Below are 24,631 nucleotides of genomic sequence, written 5' to 3' on the forward strand. Positions count from 1 at the left end.
GGATTAAAAAGCAAAATTGTAATATAGTTTGTTTACAAGAAGTGCATATTAAACAAAAGGATTACAAATTTTTATGAAATAAACAATAGGGACTAGAATTTTATTCATTTGGCTGAACAGAAGAAAAGGGGAGTGATTTTTTTATATCAAACAAGAATTGGAGCCAAAATTAGTGTTTAAAGATAGAAATGGAAGATTTGTAGCAGTAGAAATAATATTAAATGCAAAAAAAGTAGTTATTGGGACTGTATGCACCTAATGGTGCAAAAGATGCTTTTAAAAAAGACATTATACAACAATTTGATGAACTGACATATGACCAAGTTTTGATAATGGGGGATTTTAACGGAACAATTAAGAATACATTGGATAGGTCTGGGGGAAAAATAATAATAAAGAAGGAAAATTGCCAAAGTCTTTTTTTGAACTGGTCAAACAAGAAAATTTGGAGGATATATGGAGGAAATTTAATCCTGAAGTGCGGGACTACACCTTTTATTCAATAAGACAAAAAACTTTTTCCAGAATTGACATGTTGTGGGGCACTAAGGATTTAGGTCTTATAAAAAGGAAAATAGAGATTTTACCTAAAATTGGGGCCGATCATAACCCAATAATGTGGATTACAAAATTGTCTAAGAAACTGAGAAGATGGAGATTGAATGAAGATTTACTACAGAATAAAGAAAGAAATAGAGAATCTCAGAAATGACACTGTGGTAATAACAATGAAAGTACAAGAAGTGGAAGAGAGAGTGAAAACACATGACTCCACCTTGTTAAAATTACAAGAAAAAGTGAATATTCATGACTGCAAACTGATAGAAACTCAGATCCGTCTGAGAGGTGTAGATGAAGAATCAGACTTGAAAGAATACATAATAAAAATAATTGCAGAATTTTTGGAGGAAGATCCTGAAGGGAATAGAAATATGTATGACTATATGTATAGAGTAAATTCACTCTATGCAAAAAATAATAATCTCCCAAGAGATGTGGTGATAAGATTTATGATAAAAGAAATGATGGGAAAAATCATGAATAAAAACTTTGAAAAGTCATTGTCAGTGGGAGGCAGTAGAGTAAGAATTATGAAAGAACTGCCAAGACAAGTGTTAACTGGTAGAAAGGCATATAAAAAATTGACAGAAAAACTGCATGACAATGGAATGAGGTATAGATGGATAATACCTGAAGGTTTGAGCTTTGAACTTCAAGGGAAAAGGATTACAATCACAAATACACAGGAACTGCGTAGATTTTATGAAGAAAATAAAGAATTTGCACCATGATGGATTACAAGTTGATATCTTGGAATGTAAATGGACTAAATTCACCACAAAAAAGAAAGGCAACGTTTCATTGGATAAAAAAAACAAAATTGTAATATAGTATGTTTGTAAGAAGTGCATATTAGACAAAAGGATTATAAATTTTTATGGAATAAACAATTGGGACTAGAATTTTTTACATTAGCTGAACAGAAGAAGAGAGGAGTAAGCTTTTATAGTAAACAAGAATTAGACCTGAAATTGGTATTTAAAGATAAGGATGGAAGATATATAGTGGTAGAAATTACTTTGAATGCCAAAAAAACCGTTGTTCTTGCTCCAAATGGTGCTAAAGACATTTTCTTTAAAAATATTACACAACATCTTGATGAAGTGACCTATGAGCAAATTTTATTGATGGGGGACTTTAACGGAACAATTCAGAATACGATAGATAGATCTGGGAAGGAAAAAAAAAGATAAAGAAGGGAAATTGCCAAAGTCTTTTTTTGAATTGGTCAAACAGGAGACTTTGGAAGGTATATGGAGGAAGTTTAATCCTGAAGTACGGGACTATACCTTTTTTTCAGCTAGACATAGCTCTTTCTCTAGAATTGACATGTGGGGTACTAAAGATTTGGGGCTTATAACAAAGAAATAGAGATATTAACTAAAATAGGAGCTGATCATAACCCAATAATGTGGATTACAAAACTGTCGAAAAAGTCAAGAAGATGGAGATTAAATGAAGATTTACTACAAAATAAAGAAATAGTGACATCTCTAGAAAATGAAACCAAAGCGTACTTCCAAGTAAATGACAGAGAGGATATAGAATTTCAGATGGTATGGGATGCCTACAAGACAGTAATGAGAGGATTACTAATAACATTGAATAATAAAGACAAGAGAGCAAAAGATAAACAGTTGGACATTCAAAATGAAATTAAGAAAAAAGAAGGTGAATTAAGGAAAAGGCCAGGAAAAAAGAAAATTATAAAGATTATAATATTGCAAGCACAAATGAGACATCTGTTAAATAAAAAATTGGAATGGAATTTGAAAAAATTCAAACAAATCTTTCGAGGGAGCGAATAAACCTGGAAAACATTTGGCCTGGCAATTGAAGAAAAAGAGAGAAAGTAAAATTATTAATAAAATAGTGGCTGATGGAAGAGAGATGGTAGATCAAGAAGGAATAAAGAGAGAATTTTTTAAATATTATGCTAAACTATTTAAAGGTGTTAAAGTAAAGAAGGAAAAGATGGAAGCGTATTTGCAGGAGATTAAAATAGCACCCTTAACTGATTATATGGAAAAAGTTTTGAATGATCCAATTGAAAAAATAGAAATTGTAGCGATTAATGCAATAAAAATTGGAAAGGCTCCTGGACCAGATGGATTTATAGCAAAAATTTTAAAAATGTTTAAAGAAGAATTAATACCAAAACTTCAAAAATTAATGGATGTGATAAGAATAAATGGGAAAATACCAAATACATGGAAGGAAGCAGTAATTTCGTTGATTCTAAAGGAAGATAGAGATGTCACTAATGTAAAGAACTATAGACCAATCTCATTATTAAACAATGATTATAAGATATACACAAGAATCTTAGCAGAATGGCTTAAACAATATCTAATAAATTTTATAAAGTAAGACCAAGCGGGTTTTCTTCCTAAAAGGCAAATAAGAGACAATATTAGAACTTTTGCAAATATTGTAGAACACTATGAAAAACATCCAGAGAAGGAAGTTGCATTAGTCTTTGCGGACGCAGAGAAAGCTTTTGATAATTTGAATTGGGACTTTGTTTGCAGTAATGGAGAAAATAAAGTTGGGGGAAAACTTTATAAGAATGATAAAAGCAATTTATACTGAACAATGTGCAAGGTTATGTATAAATGCAGATCTTACAGAAGAAATGATAATCAGCAAAGGTACAAGACAAGGTTGTCCGCTTTCACCATTGTTGTTTATAATGACTCTTGAAATCTTATTGATGCAAATACAAGATGATGAAGAAATTGAAGGAATGAGAAACAATTATGAAAAATTATGGCGTAAAATGGACGAAGATATGATAAAATGGAACAAGCTTAATTTGTCACTGCTTGGTAGACTAGCTGCAATTAAAATGAACATTTTGCCGAGAATAATGTATTAGTTTCAAACTATTCGGATTGTACTAGACAGTAAACAATTTAATAAATGGCAAAGAAAGATTTCAGAATTTGTATGGGCCGGGAAAAAACCAAGGATTAAAATGAAAGTTTTAACAGATGCTAAAGAAAGAGGAGGATTGTCTAGTTTGTCTAGTGTGGATAAAAGATTACACAATTGTCTAATAAACTGAGAAGATGGAGATTGAATGAAGATTTACTATAGAATAGTGACATTGCTAGAAAATGAAACTAAAGCTTTCTTTCAAATGAATGACAAAGAGGATATTGAATTTCAGACGGTCTGGGACGCCTATAAAGCAGTAATGACAGGAATATTGATTACTTTGAATAATAAAGATAAGAGAGCAAAAGAAAAACAGTTGTTGGGCATTCAAAATGAAATAAACAAAAAAGAAGGAGTTGAGAAAAAGGCCAGGGAAAAAGGAAATTATAAAGGAAATTACAATACTACAAATGCAAATGAGACATTTGTTAAATAAAGAATTGGAGTGGAATCTGAAAAGATTGCAGCAGAAATCTTTTGAGGGTGTAAATAAATCTGGAGAATATTTGATTAGGCAATTGAAGAAAAAAAAGAAAATAAAATAATTAATAAAATTGTGGTAGATGGAAAAGAGGTGGTTAGACAAGAGGGAATAAAAAGTATTATGCCAAGTTGTTTAAAGGTGTTAAAATAAAAAAAGAAAAGATGGATGAGTATTTACAAAAGATAAAAATAGAACCCTTAACAGAAAATATGCAAAAAGTTTTGAATGATCCAATTGAAAAAATTGAAATTGAGGCGGCAATTAACGCAATGAAAAATGGAAAGGCACCTGGGCCAGATAGATATACAGCTAAATATTTTAAAACCTTTAAAGATGAGCTAATACAGAAACTGCAGAAGTCGATGAACATGATAAGAATAAAAGGGAAAAATACCAAACACATGGAAGGAAGCTGTTATTTCGTTGATTCCAAAGGAAGATAGAGATGTCACAAATGTAAAAAATTACAGACCAATTTCGCTATTAAATAATGACTATAAAATATATACAAGAATCTTGGCAGAACGGCTTAAACAACATTTGATAAATTTTATAAAGGACGATCAAGCGGGGGTTTCTTCCCAAAAGGCAAATAAGAGACAATATTAGAACTGTGTAAATATTGTAGAATTTTATGAAAGACATCCAGAAAAGGAAGTAGTTCTTTGTGTTTGCAGAGAAAGTATTTGATAATTTAAATTGGGACTTTATGTTTGCAGTAATGGAGAAAATGGAGTTAGGAGAAAGCTTTATAAGAATGATAAAAGCAATATATACTGAACGTGCAAGGCTATGTATAAACGCAGATCTTACAGAAGATAATTAGCAAAGGTACAAGACAAGGCTGTCCGCTTTCCCCATTGTTGTTTATAATGACTCTTGAAATATTATTGATGCAGATTCAAGAAGATAAAGAAATAGAAGTACTAAAAATAAAAGGATTTACTTACAAATACAGAGCATTTGCAGATGATATAATGTTCATAAATGAAAATCCTATACAAGTTACACCTTTGTTAGCTAAAATACAAGAATATGGGGAGTTAGCGGGACTTTGTATTAAGAAAGAAAAATCAAAATTTTTATGTAAAAATATGCAAACAAATAAGCAACAGGCCTTACAGAGACTAATGGGTTGTGAAGTTACCTCCAAGGTAAAATATTTGGGTGTGGAGATAACAATGAAGAATGTTGATTTTTTCAAAAATAACTATGAGGAGCTATGGCATAAAATGGATGAAGTTATGTTAAAATGGAATAAAATTCATTTGTCATTGCTGGGTAGAATAGCTGCAATTAAAATGAATATTCTACCAAGAATAATGTATTTGTTTCAAACTTTTCCTATTGTGAAAGATAGTAAACAATTTGATAAATGGCGAAGAAAAATTTCAGAATTTGTGTGGGCTAGGAAGAAACCAAGGATTAAAATGAAAATTTTGACAGATGCAAAAGAGAGAGGTGAATTTCAATCACCATACTTAAAATAATATCAGGAAGCAGTCTGTTTGGTGTGGATAAAGGAATGGATAATTCTGTTAAATAAAAAACCCCTTAGCGCTGGAAGGTTACGGAAACAAATTTGGCTGGCACACATACATGTATTATGGAAAAAAGAAGATGGACCCTTTTTTCTCTTACCATTGTATAAGAAATAATTTGCTAAATACATGGATGAAATATAAGAAATATGGAGATGAGAGAAGACCGTTATGGATAGTGCCAGCTGAAGTAATAAAGATAACAGCTGAGATAGGTGAAGAAAAGTGGTTGTCATATAATCAATTTTAAAAATACAAGGTGGTAAAATAGAATTGGAAACTGCTGAAGAGCTGAATAATAAATATGACTGGTTCCAAATGCAACAAATAAAGAGTTTGGTGGATAATGATATCAACACTGAAGGAATAAGAAAAGAACAAACAGAAATGGAAAAGGTTCTGCTTGGAGACAATGAAAAATTAATTTCAAAAATATATAAGTTACTTTTAAAATGGTCTACGGGGGATGAAGTAGTGAAATCTCAAATGATTAAATGAGCAATTAAATGTAAATAAAGAAATACAGATGGAAACTTGGGAATATTTATGGAAGAATTCTATGAAGCTTTCGACGTGTCATAGCATTAAAGAGAACTGTTTTAAAATGATGTATAGCGGTTATATGACTCCTAAAAAATTGGCAAAGATGAACAACAAGATGCCAGATAGATGTTGGAAATGTAAAAAACATGAAGGTTCTTTCTACCATATGTGGTGGACTCGTGAAAGAGCAAAAAAGTATTGGCAGATGATTCAACAAGAAATTTCTAAGATCTTGGGATATGAATTTAAGAAAGTTGCAGAGACTTTTCTGTTGGGATTAAAAATGGAAAAATTTCCAAAAGAAGATAGAACTATAATTTGGTACTTGCTTTCAGCTGCTAGGACATTATATGTGCAGTTGTGGAAGCAAGAAAAAATGCCAGAGAAATGGGATTGGATTGTAAAAGTTATGACATGGAGTGAAATGGACAAATTAACAAGAACTTTAAGAGATATGATTTAGAAGTTTTTTAAGATGGAGTGGAAAAAGTTCAAAAGATATGTAGAAAAAGAGTGGAAAATAAAAGGGCATTGGACAATCTTTGATAACAATTAAGTTTTAGAAAAAAGAATATTAATTTTTGTTTTTGTTAGTTAAGGGTACCTTTAAATATTAGTATTTTAAGTAAATAACACCGGCGGGGGTCAAGTAACGGGGGGAGGGGTGGGTGAAAAGTAATATGTGGGATAGATAAAAGTTATTAATGATGCAAGAAATATAATTTGTTACCATATGTTACCAAATAAAATTGTGTTTACATCTATGATTCTAAATATATATGCTGCTCCAGTTGTTTCACCAACTTGGAGAAAGGTAGAGGTTTCTGTCTCTTTTTTAAAAAATCTCAGGAATGTCAGTGACTACACAGAGACCAAGAAGTTGTGGATGGTGATCATGGTTCCATGGCCACTACATTAGCCTGTCCAAGATGCTGGATCTTCTCTCTTAACATTATGCTAGTATCCTTCACTTACAGCACAATCCTAAGGGGGGGGTGCTGAAAGTGCTCTGGAGGCGAACTTACCACTACACCAGCGGTAGGGAGAGCTACTCCAGCATATGCTCCTCCGCGCTGGCGGAAATAGGGTGTGTGCCACTCTCCGGCTGCCGTAGACAGCTGGGTGGCAAAACCGCATACTGACCACATGGTTACTTGCCTGCCTGGTGTGAAGGTAGCGGACATTATGCGTGTTGTAGATAGGCTGATAGACAGTGCTGGGGAAAAGCCAGTGGTCATGGTGCATGTTGGCACCAATGATCTGGGGAAATGCAGTCGTGAGGTCCTGGAGGAAAAATTTAGGCTGCTTGGCAGGAGACTTAAGGCCAGGACCTCCAAGGTAGCCTTCTCAGAAGTACTACCTGTTCCATGTGCAGGGCTGGAGAGACTGGCATAAATTAGAAGTCTCAATGAGTGGATGAGACGATGGTGTAGGGAGGAAGGGTTTAAGTTTGTTAGGCACTGGGATGCTTTCTGGAACAAGTGGGAGCTGTACAAAAGAGCCTTGTCTCCAGATGGAACCAAGCTGCTGGCACTTAAAATCAAAAAGGTAGCAGAGCAGTTTTTAAATTAAATCTCGGGGGAAAGCCGACAGGAGATGAAATGTCTCTGGTTCGGGAGGACTCATCTCAAAGAGATGAAGGGTTAGCTGTTATTTTTCTACTGGATAATGGATCAGAGTCGTCCACTGAGATGGTGACAAACAGTATGGAGTGTCTGCCAAAGTCTCGAGGCAGCAGGGGGAAGGTTGCAGGCCTAACTTGCCTGGGAAATTATAGATGTTTGTATACAAATGCTAGAAGTGTTCAAAGTAAAATTGGTGAGTTGGAATGTTTAGTGTTGGGGGAAAACATAGACATTGTGGGAATTTCAGAAACTTGGTGAAATGAGGAGAATCAGTGGGACACGGTGATTCCTGGATATAAGTTATATCGGAAGGATAGGGAGGGAAGGGTTGGAGGTGGGGTGGCTCTGTATGTCAGAGAGGGTATACAGTCCAGTAAGACTGAGGTCAAAGAATTAGATTCCCTTCATGAAATGCTTTGGGTCGAAATAGAGGGCCCAAAAGGAAATTTAACTATGGGAGTTTGTTATCGCCCACCAAATCAAAAGATAGAGGATGATTATAATATGATGGAAGGATTAAAGATAGCGGCTAAATGTAAAAACTGTGTCGTAATACCCGCAGATTGATTGGATCAATATGTGTTCAGGTCGAGAGAAAGAGATTGAGTTTCTAGATGCTCTCAATGACTGTGCTATGGAGCAGATGGTCACAGAACCTACCAGGGATGGGGCGATCCTGGATTTGGTCCCAAGTAATGCCCAAGACCTGGTGAGAGATGTAAAAGTGATCGCACCACTTGGGAGCAGTGACCATAACGTTATTGATTTCACCATTTGTATAAGGTATAAGAAAAGGCCTGCATGGTTAACAAACAAAGTAATGGAAGCTGTAAAAGGTAAGGACTCCTTTAAGTGGTGGAAAGCTAGTCCAAGTGAGATTAATAAAAGGGAACACAGGCTGTGGCAAATCAAATGCAAGACTGTGATCAGGCAGGCAAAAAGGGACTATGAGGAGCATATTGCAAAAAACATAAAGACCAACAATAAAAATTTCTTCAAATATATTAGAAGCAGGAAACCAGCCAGGGAGGCAGTGGGGCCCTTGGATGACCAAGGGGTCAAAGGATTACTGAAGGAGGATAGGGAAATGGCTGAGAAGCTGAATGTATTTTTGCCTCAGTCTTCACTGTGGAAGATAAAAAGTGTTTGCCCACTCCAGAACCACTAATTTTGGAAGGGGTGTTGAAAGACCTGAGTCAAATTGAGGTGACAAGAGAGGAGGTCCTGCAACTGATTGATGAATTAAAAACTAATAAGTCACCAGGCCCAGATGGCATACATCCAAGAGTTCTGAAAGAATTCAAAGTTGAACTTGTGGATCTCCTGCCAACAATATGTAATCTTTCATTGAAATCTGCCTCCGTTCCTGAGGACTGGAAGGTAGCAAATGTCACCCCTATCTTTAAAAAGGGTTCCAGAGGAGATCTGGGAAATTACAGGCCAGTCAGTCTGACTTCAATACCAGGAAAGTTGGTAAAAACCTTATCAAGGACAGAATGAGTAGGCACATTCATGAACACGAGTTATTGAGGAATACTCAGCATGGGTTCTGTAAGGGAAGATCTTGCCTCACTAACCTGTTACAGTTCTTTGAGGGGGTGAACAAACATGTGGACAAAGGAGATGTTTGCAGATGACACTAAATTGTTCAGGGTGGTGAGAACCAGAGAGGATTGTGAGGTACTCCAAAGGGATCTGTTGAGGCAGGGTGTGTGGGCATCAATGTGGCAGATGAGGTTCAATGTGGCCAAGTGCAAAGTAATACACTTTGGGGCCAAGAATCCCAGCTCTAAATACAAGTTGATGGGGTGTGAACTGGCAGAGACTGACCAATCTTGGGATTGTGGTAGGTAACTCACTGAAAATGTCAAGACAGTGTGCGATTGCAATAAAAAAGGCCAATGCCATGCTGGGAATTATTAGGAAGGGAATTGAAAATAGATCAGCCAGTATCATAATGCCCCTGTATAAATCGATGGTGCAGTCTCATTTGGAATACTGTGTACAATGCTGGTCACCGCACCTCAAAAAGGATATTATAGCATTGGAAAAAGTGCAGAAAAAGGCAACTAGAATGATTAAAGGTTTGGAACACTTTCCCTATGAAGAAAGGTTAAAACGCTTGGGGCTCTTTAGCTTGGAGAAATGTCGACTGCGGGGTGACATGATAGAGGTTTACAAGATAATGCATGGGATGGAGAAAGTAGAGAAAGAAGTATTTTTCTCCCTTTCTCACAATACAAGAACTCGTGGGCATTCGATGAAATTGCTGAGCAGTCAGGTTAAAATGGATAAAAGGAAGTATTTTTTCACCCAAAGGGTGATTAACATGTGAAATTCACTGCCACAGGAGGTGGCGGCAGCTACAAGCATAGCCAGCTTTAAGAGGGGATTGGATAAAAAGATGGAGTGGAGGTCCATCAGTGGCTATTAGCCACAGTATATATATGTGTGTGTATCTGTATGTGTCTGTGTGTGTATGCACACACACATATATTGGCCACTGTGTGACACAGAGTGTTGAACTGGATGGGCCATTGGCCTGATCCAACATGGCTTGTTTTATGTTCTTAATAATGCTGATTGTGCTTTCAGTGGAGATTGGAAGGTATGTGAGAGAGTACACCCACAAGTCTGTAATTTTGGGAGGAAATGAACATAGCTTTTGTTACAATATTATCTAGCTGGGTGTCTTTTTACAAAAGTTGACAGATGGCTGGCTGTGGTTTTGTATCAAAAGAAGATTGAGCTTTTGCCTCTTCTTTTCTTGTAGCTGGTATGTTCCTCATAATTGCGCAGGCGATTGCTGGAAAAGGTTAACAGATGTTTGAAGAATTGCTTGTATATAGAAGTTATGAGAAAAGGTAGAAAGAGACCCCATAGGAGGTAGCTGTAGCATCCCTCATGTGAAGCAGGAATCTATTTTCAGATCAGACTGGTGTATTTAGATTGAGCAATACAAGTGATCTCCCAGTTTGCAGGTTGTCCATATATGTGGACATTGAGGAATGACTAGGACAGTGTAAAAACCATCCTGAGTAACAAAGGATGCCGGTTTGCGCAGGGTGCAACATTTGTGATTGCACTAACATCAACTTATTTATTGCATCCCCACTTAGCACTTCTGTTTATGCAAGTGGAACTTCTCTAAGTCCATGTATGTTTCTACTTGTGCATCCCTGGATCCAAGCCATCACTTGTATGAATTTTTGTTCTGGTGATGGCTGTCCTTTCAGTAATGCCATTTAAAAACCAATCTGATGCTGGATTGTAATGCAGACTTGCCAGTAACCATTCATCTGATTGATATAAGTGAGTATGAATTACCCTAGGCAACCATGTCTGACACAATGTTTCTTATTTTTTCTTCTTCAGCATGTGCCCGGTCTTTTAAGAGAACCTTCTGTATGTACTATAGCATTTTATGTATTCTGGCATCTAGCACTGACAGATGAGTAATTTTTCATAGGACTGAAGTCCTTTGAAATCAGTGAACTTAGACAAGAGTCATTGGCTGCATAGGATTGCCTTGTGAGTGACCTGTCTGAGCTCATCCGTCAATAACTGAGCAAGTAACTTTGTTTTTACGCTAATTAAACTAAGCAATAACTGTGTTGGAAAGAGCTGCTGCAGTATTTGATTTTTTTAAAAAGGCTTCTGCAGCTGTCTTTCCCATCTAGTAAAGGCCTGGTATTCAGTGTCTACAAAGCAATCACCATGGCCATACGTATCTTTTGTTGGGAGGTGGAACATGAGAGATGCATCTGTGAACTTGTGCTGGATTTTGCCAGCACTTCCAAAGAGCAAACTTTTTGCTTCCAAGGGCTCTATTTCCTGAAACCCAGCATGAAGTTGTACAAAGGGCTGGCCCTCCTGCTAGGCAAACTAGGCGGTTGCCTAGGGCACCAGCAGGGCAGGGGTGGCAAAATCGGCCTCCCCTCAGGCAACCACCTAGTTTGCCTCCCCCGTGCCTCCTCTTCCTCCTTTCCCCACTGCATGTTACTTTCAAAGCCGGAATGGGCTCTAGCGCCGCGTTCCGACTATCTAAAGCCCTCCTCCCTCCCTTCCCCACTGCATGTTAATTTCAAAGCCCCCCCATCGGAAAAACTGCCCCGCGGGGCCGCGCTCCCAGTCTGTCAGGAGCAGTGTCCCAAAAGGGCAGTCCAGCTGCTGTTCTCCTCCCTTCCCCACTTCCTGGATCGAGAGGAGTCAGCTCAGCAGCAGCGGGATCGCCCTTTCAGGACGCTGCTCCTGACAGACTGGGAGCACGGCCATGGCCTGTTTTTTTGAATCACGGGGGGGGGGGTTGAAATTAACATGTGGTGGCCCACCGATGGGGAAGGGAGGGAGGAGGAGGAGGTGGGGAGGATTTAGATAGCTGGAACGCAGCAGTGGAGCCCGTTCCGGCTTTGAAATTAACATGCTGTGGGGAAGGGAGGGAGGATGAGGAGGTTCGGGGGGGCATGGAGTTGAGGGGCGCCAGGCAGCGAGTCGGCCTAGGGCGCCATGGGATGTTGGGCCACCCCTGGCTGTACATCAGATTCCATACTTCAGTGAGCCAGGAGAAGGAATTGTCGGTGATTATCACTAATTTTCCTGGTATTCTAAAACAGCCAAAATGTGTGGTTTTTCATATAGAAATGCCCATCAATATGACTGTGTGTGCATAGAGCCGTGGACTTCCCTGTTATTTATTTTTCCCTTGCATCCTGTGAAACAGTCATTTGGAATTGATGCAAACATGTTACCCAAAGAAGAGTCCATGGTGTGGGCTGTAATGTGTAAGACCCAATTTGTGTTACCCAGGGTTGGTTAGTTAATTGGGATCGACTGTCTAGTGTGTACCAGGGTCCCAGTTTGAAATAGCCCTTTGTAAAAATGAGATAAGAAATAGCTCTTAAATAAGGGAACAAAATGTATTGCTTCTAAAAAAGATACAGGTAGAAGATGAAACTAGCAAAAATAGCAAGGACAGACAATAAAACAATTGCAGACAATGTATCAATGAATCTTTAACACAAACCTTCTCACTCAAGTTGCTAATTCTAGGTTGGAAAAGTGCTGGACATTTGAGTGGAGCCTGGGCAGGATAGGGATCTCAGTGGGGATAGAGTGCTATAAAGTCAATCCTCTGAAACTTCCATTTCCACCAAGCAAACTGGTCAGAAGGTAGTTGTAATTCCTGGAGACCTCTAGGCCCCACTTGGAGGTTGACAGCCCTACTATGCATATATGGGCTACTGCCTAATTGGGGAAGAACCAAAGGTCAAGGGAGACAAAACAAGAGACTGCCAGCTAGCAGTCAGCAAACTAGGCTGCCATAATGAATGGGAAGCATATAAGCCTGTTCCTGGAATGGGAAGACAGTGGGAGAGCCTAGTCCAGGGTGGTTGAAAGAGGTAGATTCAGGGAAGAAATTGTGGGCTTTAGAAGTGAAGTCAGCTACTATGTCAGGAAGCAGTTAATGAAGTCCAGAATGGGGTGGAGGTGGCAAAGGTATAAATCCAGAAAGTAAGCGGACTGTGAGGCTGGGGATTCAGGTTTGGGTCCAGAAACTAATTACAAAGATAGGGTGGCTGGAAGGTGATTTTTATATATTTAAAGGCAGTGGCTTTTCTGGGACAGGATTGAATTTAAGGCAAAAACTTGGAATCTTGCTGGAAGGTTTGAAAACTGACAGTTAAAGTGTCCCATGAGGGGGTTAAGATAGTACAGACTCAAGGTTAATGAATAATGTATTCAAATTTTCTGACAAGCTTCAGACAGGGCTAGAAATTTACCCAGGTGCTTGATTGAACTAAGAAGGTGAATGATGAGATCACTAGGGTTGGTTATTACCCTGACATCTAGAGCCAGAATGACTGAGGGGAAACTCCAGAGTTGGGTAAAAGCATTTAATTTACATCTCTCCCAGGGAGTGTCCAGACAGATAAGCTATTTGCACTCTGAACATACCCTAGTATAACTTTTCTTGACATTACCATAAATTTATCAGATTGCCTGTTTTTAATTCAGTCTGCACAACCTACTAGGAGCTAGTGTACATATGTACAGAAAAGGCGTTGTAGTGGTTAAGAGAGGCAGACACTAATCTGGAGATCTGGGTTTTATTCCCCACTCCTTCACATGTAGCCAGTTGGGTGACCTTGGGCCAGTCAGTTCTTCAGAACTCTCAGCCCCACCTACCTCACAAGGTGACTGTTGTGGGTAGAGGAAGGGAATGTGATTATAAGCTGCTTTCAGACTCCTTTAGTATTGAAAAGACTGGTATAAAAACCTTTTATTTTCCTTCTTTGCAGTTTATTCCTGAGCTCCCTGTTTCCATACACTTGTGAGGATGGTGGTTATTCTGTCCTGGCACCGAAAATAACTTTTGAGGCTAAGTCTCTGTGTACTGGGTCAGATTAAGAGCAGTAAAGAATAACTGGAATGTCAACCCCTACTGTGAACATACTTTAACATAGAATGTAAATGTGTTCATATGGGTGAAAGATAAAATATTAATTTTTAAATAAAGGGGGATTTTTTTGTTAGTGTTTCTGGCTTTTTGGGAGGAGGAAGATGAATCAGGCCATTGAAATTACCTTAGGGTGTAAAATGCTGAACATTTTTCATGTTAGTTTCTTTTTTAAAATGTGTAAAAAAACCCTTGTAGATTTCATTTGCAAGCAGCTCTTGCAAGTAACGTCTTGTCTTAATAGATACTGTCCAAACTTCCATATTTTTAAGCTGGAACAGTCAATAGAACTGAGTAGTTGATCTATTGCTAGAATGTTATTGTAACTGGCATTTCAAAATGTTCTGAAAAGCAGATTAAAAGGGTAACATCATCCTTAATATCTGTTGTGAGAAAAATGTTGTTTGTTGTTGCCTTAACTGGAAGATGAAGAGATTTTCTGGTGTCTGATGTAAATTATTCTAGTTGATATTTGAACAGAATGTAGTTTGGATGAGGCATGCTGTGAAATGTAAAGGCCTTGAAGAATATGTACGTTAATTGTTGTGTAACCTCTGATTTCTCTCTGTGTATCTGCCTCAAAGCAAATTTACTGTAAAAGGAAAGATGCTTGCTATGCAGGTACAAGTCTCTCATCAAATATTCACATTTTTAACACTTGTACTATTTATGTACTTCATTTATACTCCCTTCTATTCACCCATTGGAGACCAACATTCACCCCTTTTCCATTTTATCCTTATAATTGCCGTGTGAATTAGGTTGGTCTGGGAGTGTTTGACTGGCCAAAAGTCACCCAGCAAGCTTCCGTGGCAGTGTGAGGATTTGAAGAACCTGGATCTCCCAAATCCAAGTCCAGCGCTTGTAACCACTATAGCACGTGGGGTCTATCATACTATTAAATATTTTAACCAGCATTTTTTAGTCAGGAGTGCATCACTTGTGAATAGTAATGTGACACAAAAATAACTCTGCATGAACTGTGTATTCTAGTTTATTTAGGTCTATGTTTATATTACAGAAAGGTGATAATCTAAAAATGGATTAAATATCATCTGTGAAAATAACCAGTGTGTCTTATTCTGTTATGGTCAGACAGAATTGGAGGTAGCACTGATGAAGTCATTAATATACATCAATGAAGTCTGGTGGGATTATCTGAAGCAGGCTTTATCCAGCAGCCTTGCTTTCATTGCTATCACACTTTTGGAGGGATAATGTTGTAGCCCTCATTTTTTAATCTGCAAAAATCTACAAGGATTTGTTGTTGAGCAAAACTTAATGTTGTTGAAACCTTTCAAGAAATCACAGGTCACAGTATATCGTACCATTATGATATTAAAATATTTTTGAATTATTTCCCTGTGGTGCCTTTCCTCCAAGCACAGTAGGTTGCCCTGAGGCCAGTTGGCCTAAGTTAACACTTTATAATGGGCAGTGATGTCGCATATTCCCTTCCTCTGGTGATCATAATTATGACTAAGGCTAGTACTAGTTTACCAAGTCTTCTAGCTAATGACTTGAAAGGAAGGTTCCAAAAGCTTGGTTAACGTTAAGTAGGGTTCAGGCTGCCGCTGGTGTACATTAGCAGAGGGAGGAGGTTCACCATAAGGATGTACAAGGACTTGAAATCATTTGCAATGCACTAAATTCCAAATTTGCAATATTTTGAATATTGCTGAAACCAACCCCCCCCCCCCCATTTTTAAACTTTATTAAATTATTACAGGCATACAGGTGTCATTCACAGACAAAGGAAAAAAGAAGAAGAAAAAATACTAATGTTGTTGATCAATATATAGCAAAACCCAATTTTTATAATATTCAGAATATATCATATAATATTCAGAATAATTCAGAATACTTCTGAATATTTGGAATTCCACTAATTCCAATAGAAAGTAGGCTCTGTTGGTAAGGCTGTGGATCTTGGTGTCCCCTGATTGGTGAGACGGTTTGGGGAGAGGAGCTGGCATGAGAACGAAGTCTGAGACTGGTGTTTATTTGCACTTAAAAAATCCTAAAACAGGGGTGGCCAATGGTAGCTCTCCAGATGTTTTTTGCCTACAACTCCCATCAGCCCCAGCCAGCATGGCCAATGGCTGGGGCTGACGGGAGTTGTAGGCAAAAACATCTGGAGAGCTACCATTGGCCACCCCTGTCCTAAAACATGCAAAGACAGCAGTAAGCACTGATTCTTTCCAACTGAACTGTGGGCATAGCTTCTCCATAATCCATCTGCTGTCCCTTGGCTCTATGTGCTGAAACTGTCTTCTCTTTCCAAGTACCTCATTCTGGATTTTATTCCCACTCTAACCATCATTGTACATATTTACTTACTATTTAGGAATAAGATTTAGGATTAGTGGAGTCATAGAGTAATAGGAAACGTTTTATGTTTTGTTTAGGCTCCTTTTTGGATTTATTAAACAGGATAAAGTTTGTTAGATTTAGATAGTAGAATTATAGCTTTATGAGGATCGGTAAGTGAAATTCATTTTCCTCCCCTATATGTTGTGCTGAAACAAATCATGCTTTCAATGAGGAGAATGTGTTAGCAGTATAAAATGTGGGTTGTAGAAAAGATTGGTGCATGAGCAAGGTTCATCTGTACCCCCCCATAGTACCCTAAAGCAAGGAAGCAGGAAGAAGTGTGGTCAGATCTTCTTATAAGTGCCCACCCCAAAACTATGACCCTTCTGCCTTACCATGCAGCATTTTTAGCTCAAAAATGACTCTTTCTTGTTAACTTTATTGAAGTTCCAAATTGTTAAAATCTGAATCTGAAGACCTAAATTCAGGTTCTGAACTTTGAAGCTTGTGTACATCCTTAGTACTCTTAATCTTGTTGCTTGTTCCTAGTAGTTCAGCTATCGGCAGCTTTACATCTGCAGACTTGCTGCTTCAGCTGTCAAATGCGACTGCCACTCCTATTTAACAGCCATTTCATGTCCAGTCAGAATTTTCTGCTGTCCTTCATTTATGTGGCATAGGTGCATATTTAAGAATGTTGTGTTTTACTTGCTAATATAACCCTGAAAATACTTATACTTGCTTTAAAACAAAAAACAACCTCCCCCCCCAAAAAAACCACCCATAAACAAACAGTGCATTGGCAATATTTGCCGTACTTGTGATGTCTAAGTCTTTTTAAAAAATTTATTTAGGGCTGAAATAATTTGGTCAAGTATTAATTGCAACAACCATTTCAGTAATTTCCATTTACGCTTCTTACAGTACAGCCAGAGGGATTAGCTTTAAATTTAAGCATAGCTTCACTGAGTTTCTAATATGAATTTGCTGCCTGGCTTTGATGATCCTGACTTTTCATTCCTGATTGAAAGGTTATTCACATATATTAATCGTGAATCCTAAAAAGTTATTGAAAAACTTGCCAAAGGGGTGGACGTGAAAAGCCGGTTTGTCTCTGAATAGATGATTTATAACCATTCACTACTAGCTTGCAGATATGTCTTCTTTTTACATGTAGGTGTCAATCTTATTTCAAGATTTGGCTGCATTCAGCACAATTAAACTGATACTGAAATACAAGCATCCAGACTTGAAATATGAATTATGTGCAGTTGGGTTAAACTTTTCTGGAGCCACTAACATTTCCAGCCCCTTCTCATGGTAGCTTAACATTTACACTGGTTATCCATGAAGTACTACTGTGGTCACACACTTAACTGGAGGTAGTTTTTCTTCTACTAAATGGAATCTGAAACCAGGATTAAACCCTGTTTTAAAATCTTGGGATTGGAGAGTTAAGGAACAAACTCTGTTTAATCCTGCATGTTGCATTCAGATGGTTAGTTTTAAAGCAGGGGTGTTGAACTCATTTGTTAGGAGGGCCAGATCTGACACACATGGGATTTTGCAGGGCCAAGTCATTTGTGTCACAAAATGTAATGTGAAGTAGCAGAGATATAAACTTTATAAAAGACACAGACAAACACAATTAAAGATATTTTTAACTTAAATACAAACATGCTTAAAACTCTTGCAATATTTTGTTTAAAATGGAAAGGTGAGGGAATAGAGGGATTTGGCAGTGTAATTGCATTAAAATAAAACATGAGGAAAAAGCACAAGGATTACTGCAGAAATTAAAAATATAAAATGCTCTGAGCCTGGGAAAATATGAAAGTGGGGGGGGGGGGACAGTGGGATTTGGCAATTCATTTTTAAAAAATAAATCATTAAGAAAAAACACAAGGATCACAGCAGATACTTAAAAATATATAAAATGCTGAACCTGGGAAAACAATGAAATAGCATTGCAAGATTTTCCCCCCGGGGTCTACTCAGATTGGCAACAGCTCTGCAGTATAATATCCTCCTTTGGCTGTAGGTTCCCAGGTTAGCTTACTTACTAGATCAGGTCCATTGAGCAGCTTTGGAGCTTCAAATGGTGAAGACAGGAGGGGGGAGGGGAAGAAAAGAGCCCTGGGGGTTTGATTAAAGCTCTGGGTGGGCTGGTTCTGGCCCATAGATCAGACAATTGACATCCCCGTTTTAAACCCTTGTGAATGTTATTATTTGTACCATTGTAGTGACTCTTGCCTCTGGGGGCTTAATACTTTGTTAGGGTAAGTGCTGGTGCGCACATCAAGAGGAGATTTGTTCAACCACAAGGAGTGATTTTATAACAAGCCGTTCATGTGAAGCACATGAGTTAAGTGATATTTCTTCATTCTGTTGCAGGACTTCAAAATCTATGTTGCCATGAAAGGGGGGGAGTTTCCAAAGACAAATGAATCACTGTATGAAAATAGCCACTACTAGGACTAATTAACCAGTGTTCGTGTAATGGCTGTTTGGTGCACTCTAGCCCTAGCTATCCGAAGAACAACTTTTGCTTGTTGTTTGGCTATAATCCATTGTGGTTGTCCATATTACTTTTCAGAGATAGCATGGTTTTTGATGTAGCCAGTTTGAAGAGCTGTGTTTTCTATGACACGAGTACCACTATCTCTTATATTTCCCATGTGTATTCTTGTTTGAGATAGTAAAGACATCTTGACTTCCTGTAGTTGTAGCTCTCCTCTTTTTTGTTAGAGCATGGGTCCCCAAGTCTTTTCAGCCTTCAATCACTTTGGAATTCTGACACACCAGAAAATGGCTGCCACAGGAAACAGGGGCAATAAAAAATGTCAGGAAATTAGGTTATATATAACTCCGATAGTAGTTTTTCAACATTGTAGGCAAAAGCTGTGTTTAAAGAGATGCCTCTTTAAATTAACATAGTTTTAAAATATTTTCTTGCATACACAAAAAAGTATACATATCAAACCTCATTTGGCAGTATCTGACTTTATTTTATTCATTTATCATCCACCTGTCTTACTGAGACTTGGCTGATCATACAGTATGAGACAATTAAATCAACAGGAATGGAACTTCCAATAAATAATACAATAGGATTTCGATTGCAGAAATCTGAAAAAAAAAACCCTCCTGAGACCTAGCTAGAAAAAAGCATCAGCATTAACATGACATGTTAAAGGATGCAGAAATTACATCAGCAGACAGTATGTACTATACAAAGTAGTATAGTCCACACTCCCTTTCCCATTAATAAAGCGTCTTTCTGAAACATTTCATTACAGTATAGCCCTATTACCTGTGTAAAAAAGCCCTCCTAAATAATTCAGTTTTTCATAGCTTGTGGAAGCCAGGAAAGTGGGAGCCTTCCTGATTGCATCAGGCAGGCCATTCCATATAATGGGGGCCATAACAGAGAATATACAGTATTTTTTGCACCATAAGACTCACTTTCTCCCCCCCAAAAAGTGGAGGGAAAAGTGTGTGCGTCTTAAGGAGCGAATACTGCAAAAAATTCACACAAACGCCTCTAAATTCACACAAACGGCTCTAAAAACTAGGTGCGTCTTATGGTCAGGTGCGTCTTATGGAGCGAAAAATACATCTGTGTATGGGCAGTAGATTTCCTCATTTGCAGATGGCAGTTGCAGAATGACCTGTTCAGATGAGTGACACAGTCATAGTGGAACACAGAGAGAGCAGTGGTTCTGCAGGTATATGGTCCAAGGCATGAATGGTTTTGTATAAGATGTCAATATCTGATGAGTAGCCAAAGAAGTGACTACAGAATAATAGTAATTTGCAGAATAATAGCAATAGCTCCTGATAATAATCAAGTTGTGGCATTCTGTGCTACCTTAAATTCTGAGTTGACATTGAGGTGAGATCTGTGTAAAGTGTCTCAGCATTATCATGGCATGGATACAGATGGGTAGATCAGCCATGTTAAGGTAGGAGGCCATCTTCTGGGCTAGACTGAGTTGGAAGAAAGCGTTCTTGCAGATTTATTAGCTTGCTTCTCCAGCAGCAATGCTGAATCCAGTATAATCCCTAAGCTCTTAACAAAATCAGCAAAAGTCAGCTGAACTACATCAAAAGTGGGAAGCACAGTTTCCTTCAGAATCTCTCCCTTCCCAGTCAGCCTCACTTCTGTGTTGTCTGGGTTAATTTCAGTTTGTTCACTTTCATCTATTTGACCACAGCAGTCAGGCAGTGACCTTTACTGCATCACCAGGGGATTTGGATAGAGAGATGTAGAGAGCTGAGTGTCATCTGCATATTGAAGACATCCAGTTTCAAGACTACAAATGATTTCTTCTTTAGATGTTGAATAACATGGGGGATAAGATTGCGCTGTGTGGAAGCCCACAGGACAGCATCCACAATGAAGATAACTGGTCTCTAGCAATCAACACTTTGAGTCCAATCCATGAGGAATGATATAAATGAGTACAAGGCACATCCCCTTAGACCTGCTTGCAGGAATCAAGTGCATATATACAAAAGAAAAAATGCTTCTCCTGGCTACACCCTTTACATGTGCCCTTCTTTAAGCTATTTTTAGCCAGAACTTTTATTTGTAACAATGGTGGTGCTGAAAGGCTGTTAAGAGTTCTTTGCACCTGTGTACATTAAGAGAGATTCTGGCCACATTTTGATAGAAACATAAATGATTTTTGAAAAGTGACCAAAATTTGATGTAGCAATGTTATCAACTTCTGCCTGAATTATAAAAATGCATTAACACTGCAAAGATCTAATGACTTCAATAGAAGTTCCAGTTAGATGCATTAAGCATTTTAGCCGTGCAGCCCAATCATGTTTTTCAAAAGCAACTCCCAGTGTAATTTCAGAATTTCGCTCCACTATGTGCACAGGTGCAGTACTTTACATAAAACCCCTGTTTGCAGTATACCATAAATATAAAAAACTCAAATAGCTCCAGCTGTCTCGGCCCACTTTCTAAAAAACAATTGCCAGGTTCCATGTTGGAAGACTCTTGTGTTCAGGCTCACTGTGTGTTCCACTGCTTGTTACTGCTGCCCTCTCACTGCCACCCCACATGAATGTTTTGGATGTAGCCAAAGGGCAGTAGTGCCAGTCAACTGGAGTGACTCAGGTGGGCCCCTAAGTCTTGGGCATTCCAGTTAACTAGGTGCTGGTTAACAGGGCTTTTGCTGTGAATTTGTCCATTTGGATTCACATTTATTCTGATGATCGTAGCATTTATAACATTTTAATAACTTTTTATTTTTGTGAATTTCTCACAATATAACAAAATATAACAAAATTTGGTGCTGGGGGGGGCAACAGTGGGAGGGATTCTGGTGTCCTGGCCTCACAGGTGGACCTCCTGATGGCACTTGTTTTTTTTTACTACTTTGTGACAGTGTTGGACTGGATGGGCCATTGGTCTGATGCAACATGGCTTCTCTTATGTTCTTATGTTATGTTCTTATAATATTATAAATGTATAAACATTAATCATTTTAACATTAATTTTGTTTTGAGTGGAAGAGAAACCTAAATAAGAATAACTGGAGAAGCTAGTAAAAATGACTGGATGTTGATGATAGAGCTGTATTTCAGTGCATATCCTCTCTTCTTTCTGGATTTTTGACATGTTATTCCCTGCAAGTGAGCAGTAGTCTGTGAATTAAAGTGGTCCTGCTCATATACAAACAGTGGATTAGCTAGGTTATAGCCTTTCTTTTCAACCATGAGAGCTGGAAATAAAGTTGTGTTTTTTTATTCCTAGAAAAAATTTAAATTTTGTCAGATCTTGGATTATTTTACTCTTTTTTTACTCCTTTAGGTCCCCGATGGGCTTCCTGGAACACTGGTGTTTTTATTTGTATCAGATGTGCTGGTATACATCGAAATTTGGGTGTTCATATATCCAGGGTCAAATCTGTCAATTTGGACCAATGGACACCAGAACAAATACAGGTAAAAAATACCACACAGTTGGTTTGGGAGCATATGGGGAGCAGGATTTGGAAAGATCTGCTAGAAAAATCGTAATTGGTAAAATGTATCATTTCTGTTCATCGATAGACCAAAAAAAAGGCCTCCTCTTTTTAGAACAGTAAACAAACAGTGCTTAAGGGGCTGTAGCTCAGGAACATGCAGAGTTGGCAGACTGCTGGATGAGGCACCTTGACAGATGGACTGAATCATGGTAGACACTGTGACTTCCCATCCTCTGGGCCTAACCTGCTGCTGTATAGAGAAACCTGGAGGACAGAGCTCGTTCAGATTTACATCCCTAGCTTTATCCAGCCAGGTTTCCATAATGCATGTCAGGTCAACCTGCTCATCCAGGATTAAATCTTGAATAGCAGTAGTTTTTCCATTTACTGACCTGGCATTCAACAGGAAGGTCTTAAGGCCGGATTTCAACCCTGGTTCAGCTAGGACTCCATTGACTGGGAAGCAGACTTTGAGAAGGTGTGGTGAAGTTCCTCTGCAGATAGCCTTAATCTACTGTTGTAATAATATTTGTAATTTTTAAAAGAGTTCTCTGCTGTTAAAAACAAAAACAGGAGGTAAGTAACAAAGTGGAAGGCCAATACTAACAAAATGGCTGTCTTTTACATACAATAAACATTTGTGGTCTTGGTTGTCACTTATTTGGTTGAACTCTGCAGTTTTTTTATGGACAGCAAGGAGTCAGGATTCTTGCTTTAGCTTTTTCTCAAACTTTATGAAATATTTTTGTCTGGTGTACAAAACCAGTTATTACTATAGTATTTATTATCATCACATAAAAAAAATGGCTAAAAGCAAAACATAATGGTGACAGGTAGTGGCTGGGTGTAACTGATTTCAAAAAATAGCAGCTTGAATATGTACAGTTTAAGAGACTGTTCACAGTGATACTTAAAAGTTCTTTTGCTTCTGATGGAGAATTAGAATTTCATGTTATATGTTAAAAATAAAATATATTCAAATAAGTATTAAAGCAGTCAGTATATTTATTTTGTCATTTCTTACAGTGCATGCAGGAGATGGGAAATACCAAGGCAAGATTACTTTACGAAGCTAATCTACCAGAGAACTTTCGAAGACCTCAAACAGATCAGTATCCTTTGTAACTTACCGGAATTGAACACAATTGGAGAATTTTAGGTGTTCTGCAATTTATTCCATACATAGTGATGATTTTCAAATATACACAGTACAGAGTCACTAAAAGGCTAAGTTGAAAAGCTGAGTTCAAAACCAATAAAAAGATACAGTTAGTTTCCAATGAACAGTAAGATGATTTTCATTTAATTCAGAAAAGCTAAAACTCAATGGCACCAGTTGGCTAGATAGTATTAAATATGGTGTGTGGAGAGAATGTTTGGATAGGAAGAGTTCAGTCTAACAAACAGTAGTTTCGGCAGTAGTGTAGATTTAGTTATAACAATCAGAGCAATGGTATGAGTCACACAATGCTTCTATTGATTAAATGCAGGGTTAGGAGCCAAAACTCTTATGCCGGTGCTACATTGGATGTGAAGGTAGTGGTAGGTTTTGACATTGCAGGAAGAAGGCAGTTTGGAAACCAGCGCCCTCAGTTTGAAAGTGCCCGAGCCATTATGAGCCAAGCCGTGACATCCTTCAAATCCTGACTGTGCTCATAATGGGCCCTGCAATGGAAAGAGAAATGAAATAGCAGCCAGTTAGTGGGAAGAAAGAAGAAAAAACTATAGTTCCTGACTTCTACTTAAAACTGTGGAGAACCATTGCCAGCAGACCATTGGTCTGATTCAGTATAAGGCAGCTTCCTGTGCTCCCAACATGCTTAGAAGCTTTTACTTGCAAAGGGCTGGGTACTTATCAAGAATTCTTTCCTTTACCTAGTCCTCTTTGGCTACTATTTAACTTCTTGCTCCCACTTGCAATGGAAAGAAAATGGACAGATAAGAGGCCCCATGGCAGCCTGTGCAAAATCGGTCGGGAACGCGGGGGGAGGTCTCTGACACCAGAACAAGCCTAGTGGGGAATCAGTCTTAGTTTATGTGTGCGTGTGTAAGTAAATAGACTTTTCCCCATTTAATAAAAGACACATAATATACCATAATATAATATATTTCTGCGCATTGTAGGCTGAAAGTGAAAAATGAGTCAAGAAGTATTGAGGTAGGAGCTCAAAAGGACTGCG

The 24,631-nt window shown here is 38.1% G+C and overlaps 1 protein-coding gene across 2 annotated transcripts in view; it reads left to right on the top strand.

Annotated features, from left to right (window-relative positions):
* Positions 1 to 24,631, top strand: part of SMAP1 (small ArfGAP 1) — a 114,501-nt gene that overhangs the window by 38,261 nt on the left and 51,609 nt on the right. For both annotated transcript variants that reach the window (XM_060235596.1, XM_060235606.1), the window contains exons 2-3: positions 22,295 to 22,428; positions 23,478 to 23,563. In XM_060235596.1, the coding sequence (XP_060091579.1) occupies positions 22,295 to 22,428; positions 23,478 to 23,563 (220 nt within the window). The remainder of the gene's footprint in view (positions 1 to 22,294; positions 22,429 to 23,477; positions 23,564 to 24,631) is intronic.

This window comes from Heteronotia binoei, chromosome 1, assembly GCF_032191835.1.
Source record: "Heteronotia binoei isolate CCM8104 ecotype False Entrance Well chromosome 1, APGP_CSIRO_Hbin_v1, whole genome shotgun sequence".
Lineage (NCBI taxonomy): Eukaryota > Metazoa > Chordata > Lepidosauria > Squamata > Gekkonidae > Heteronotia > Heteronotia binoei.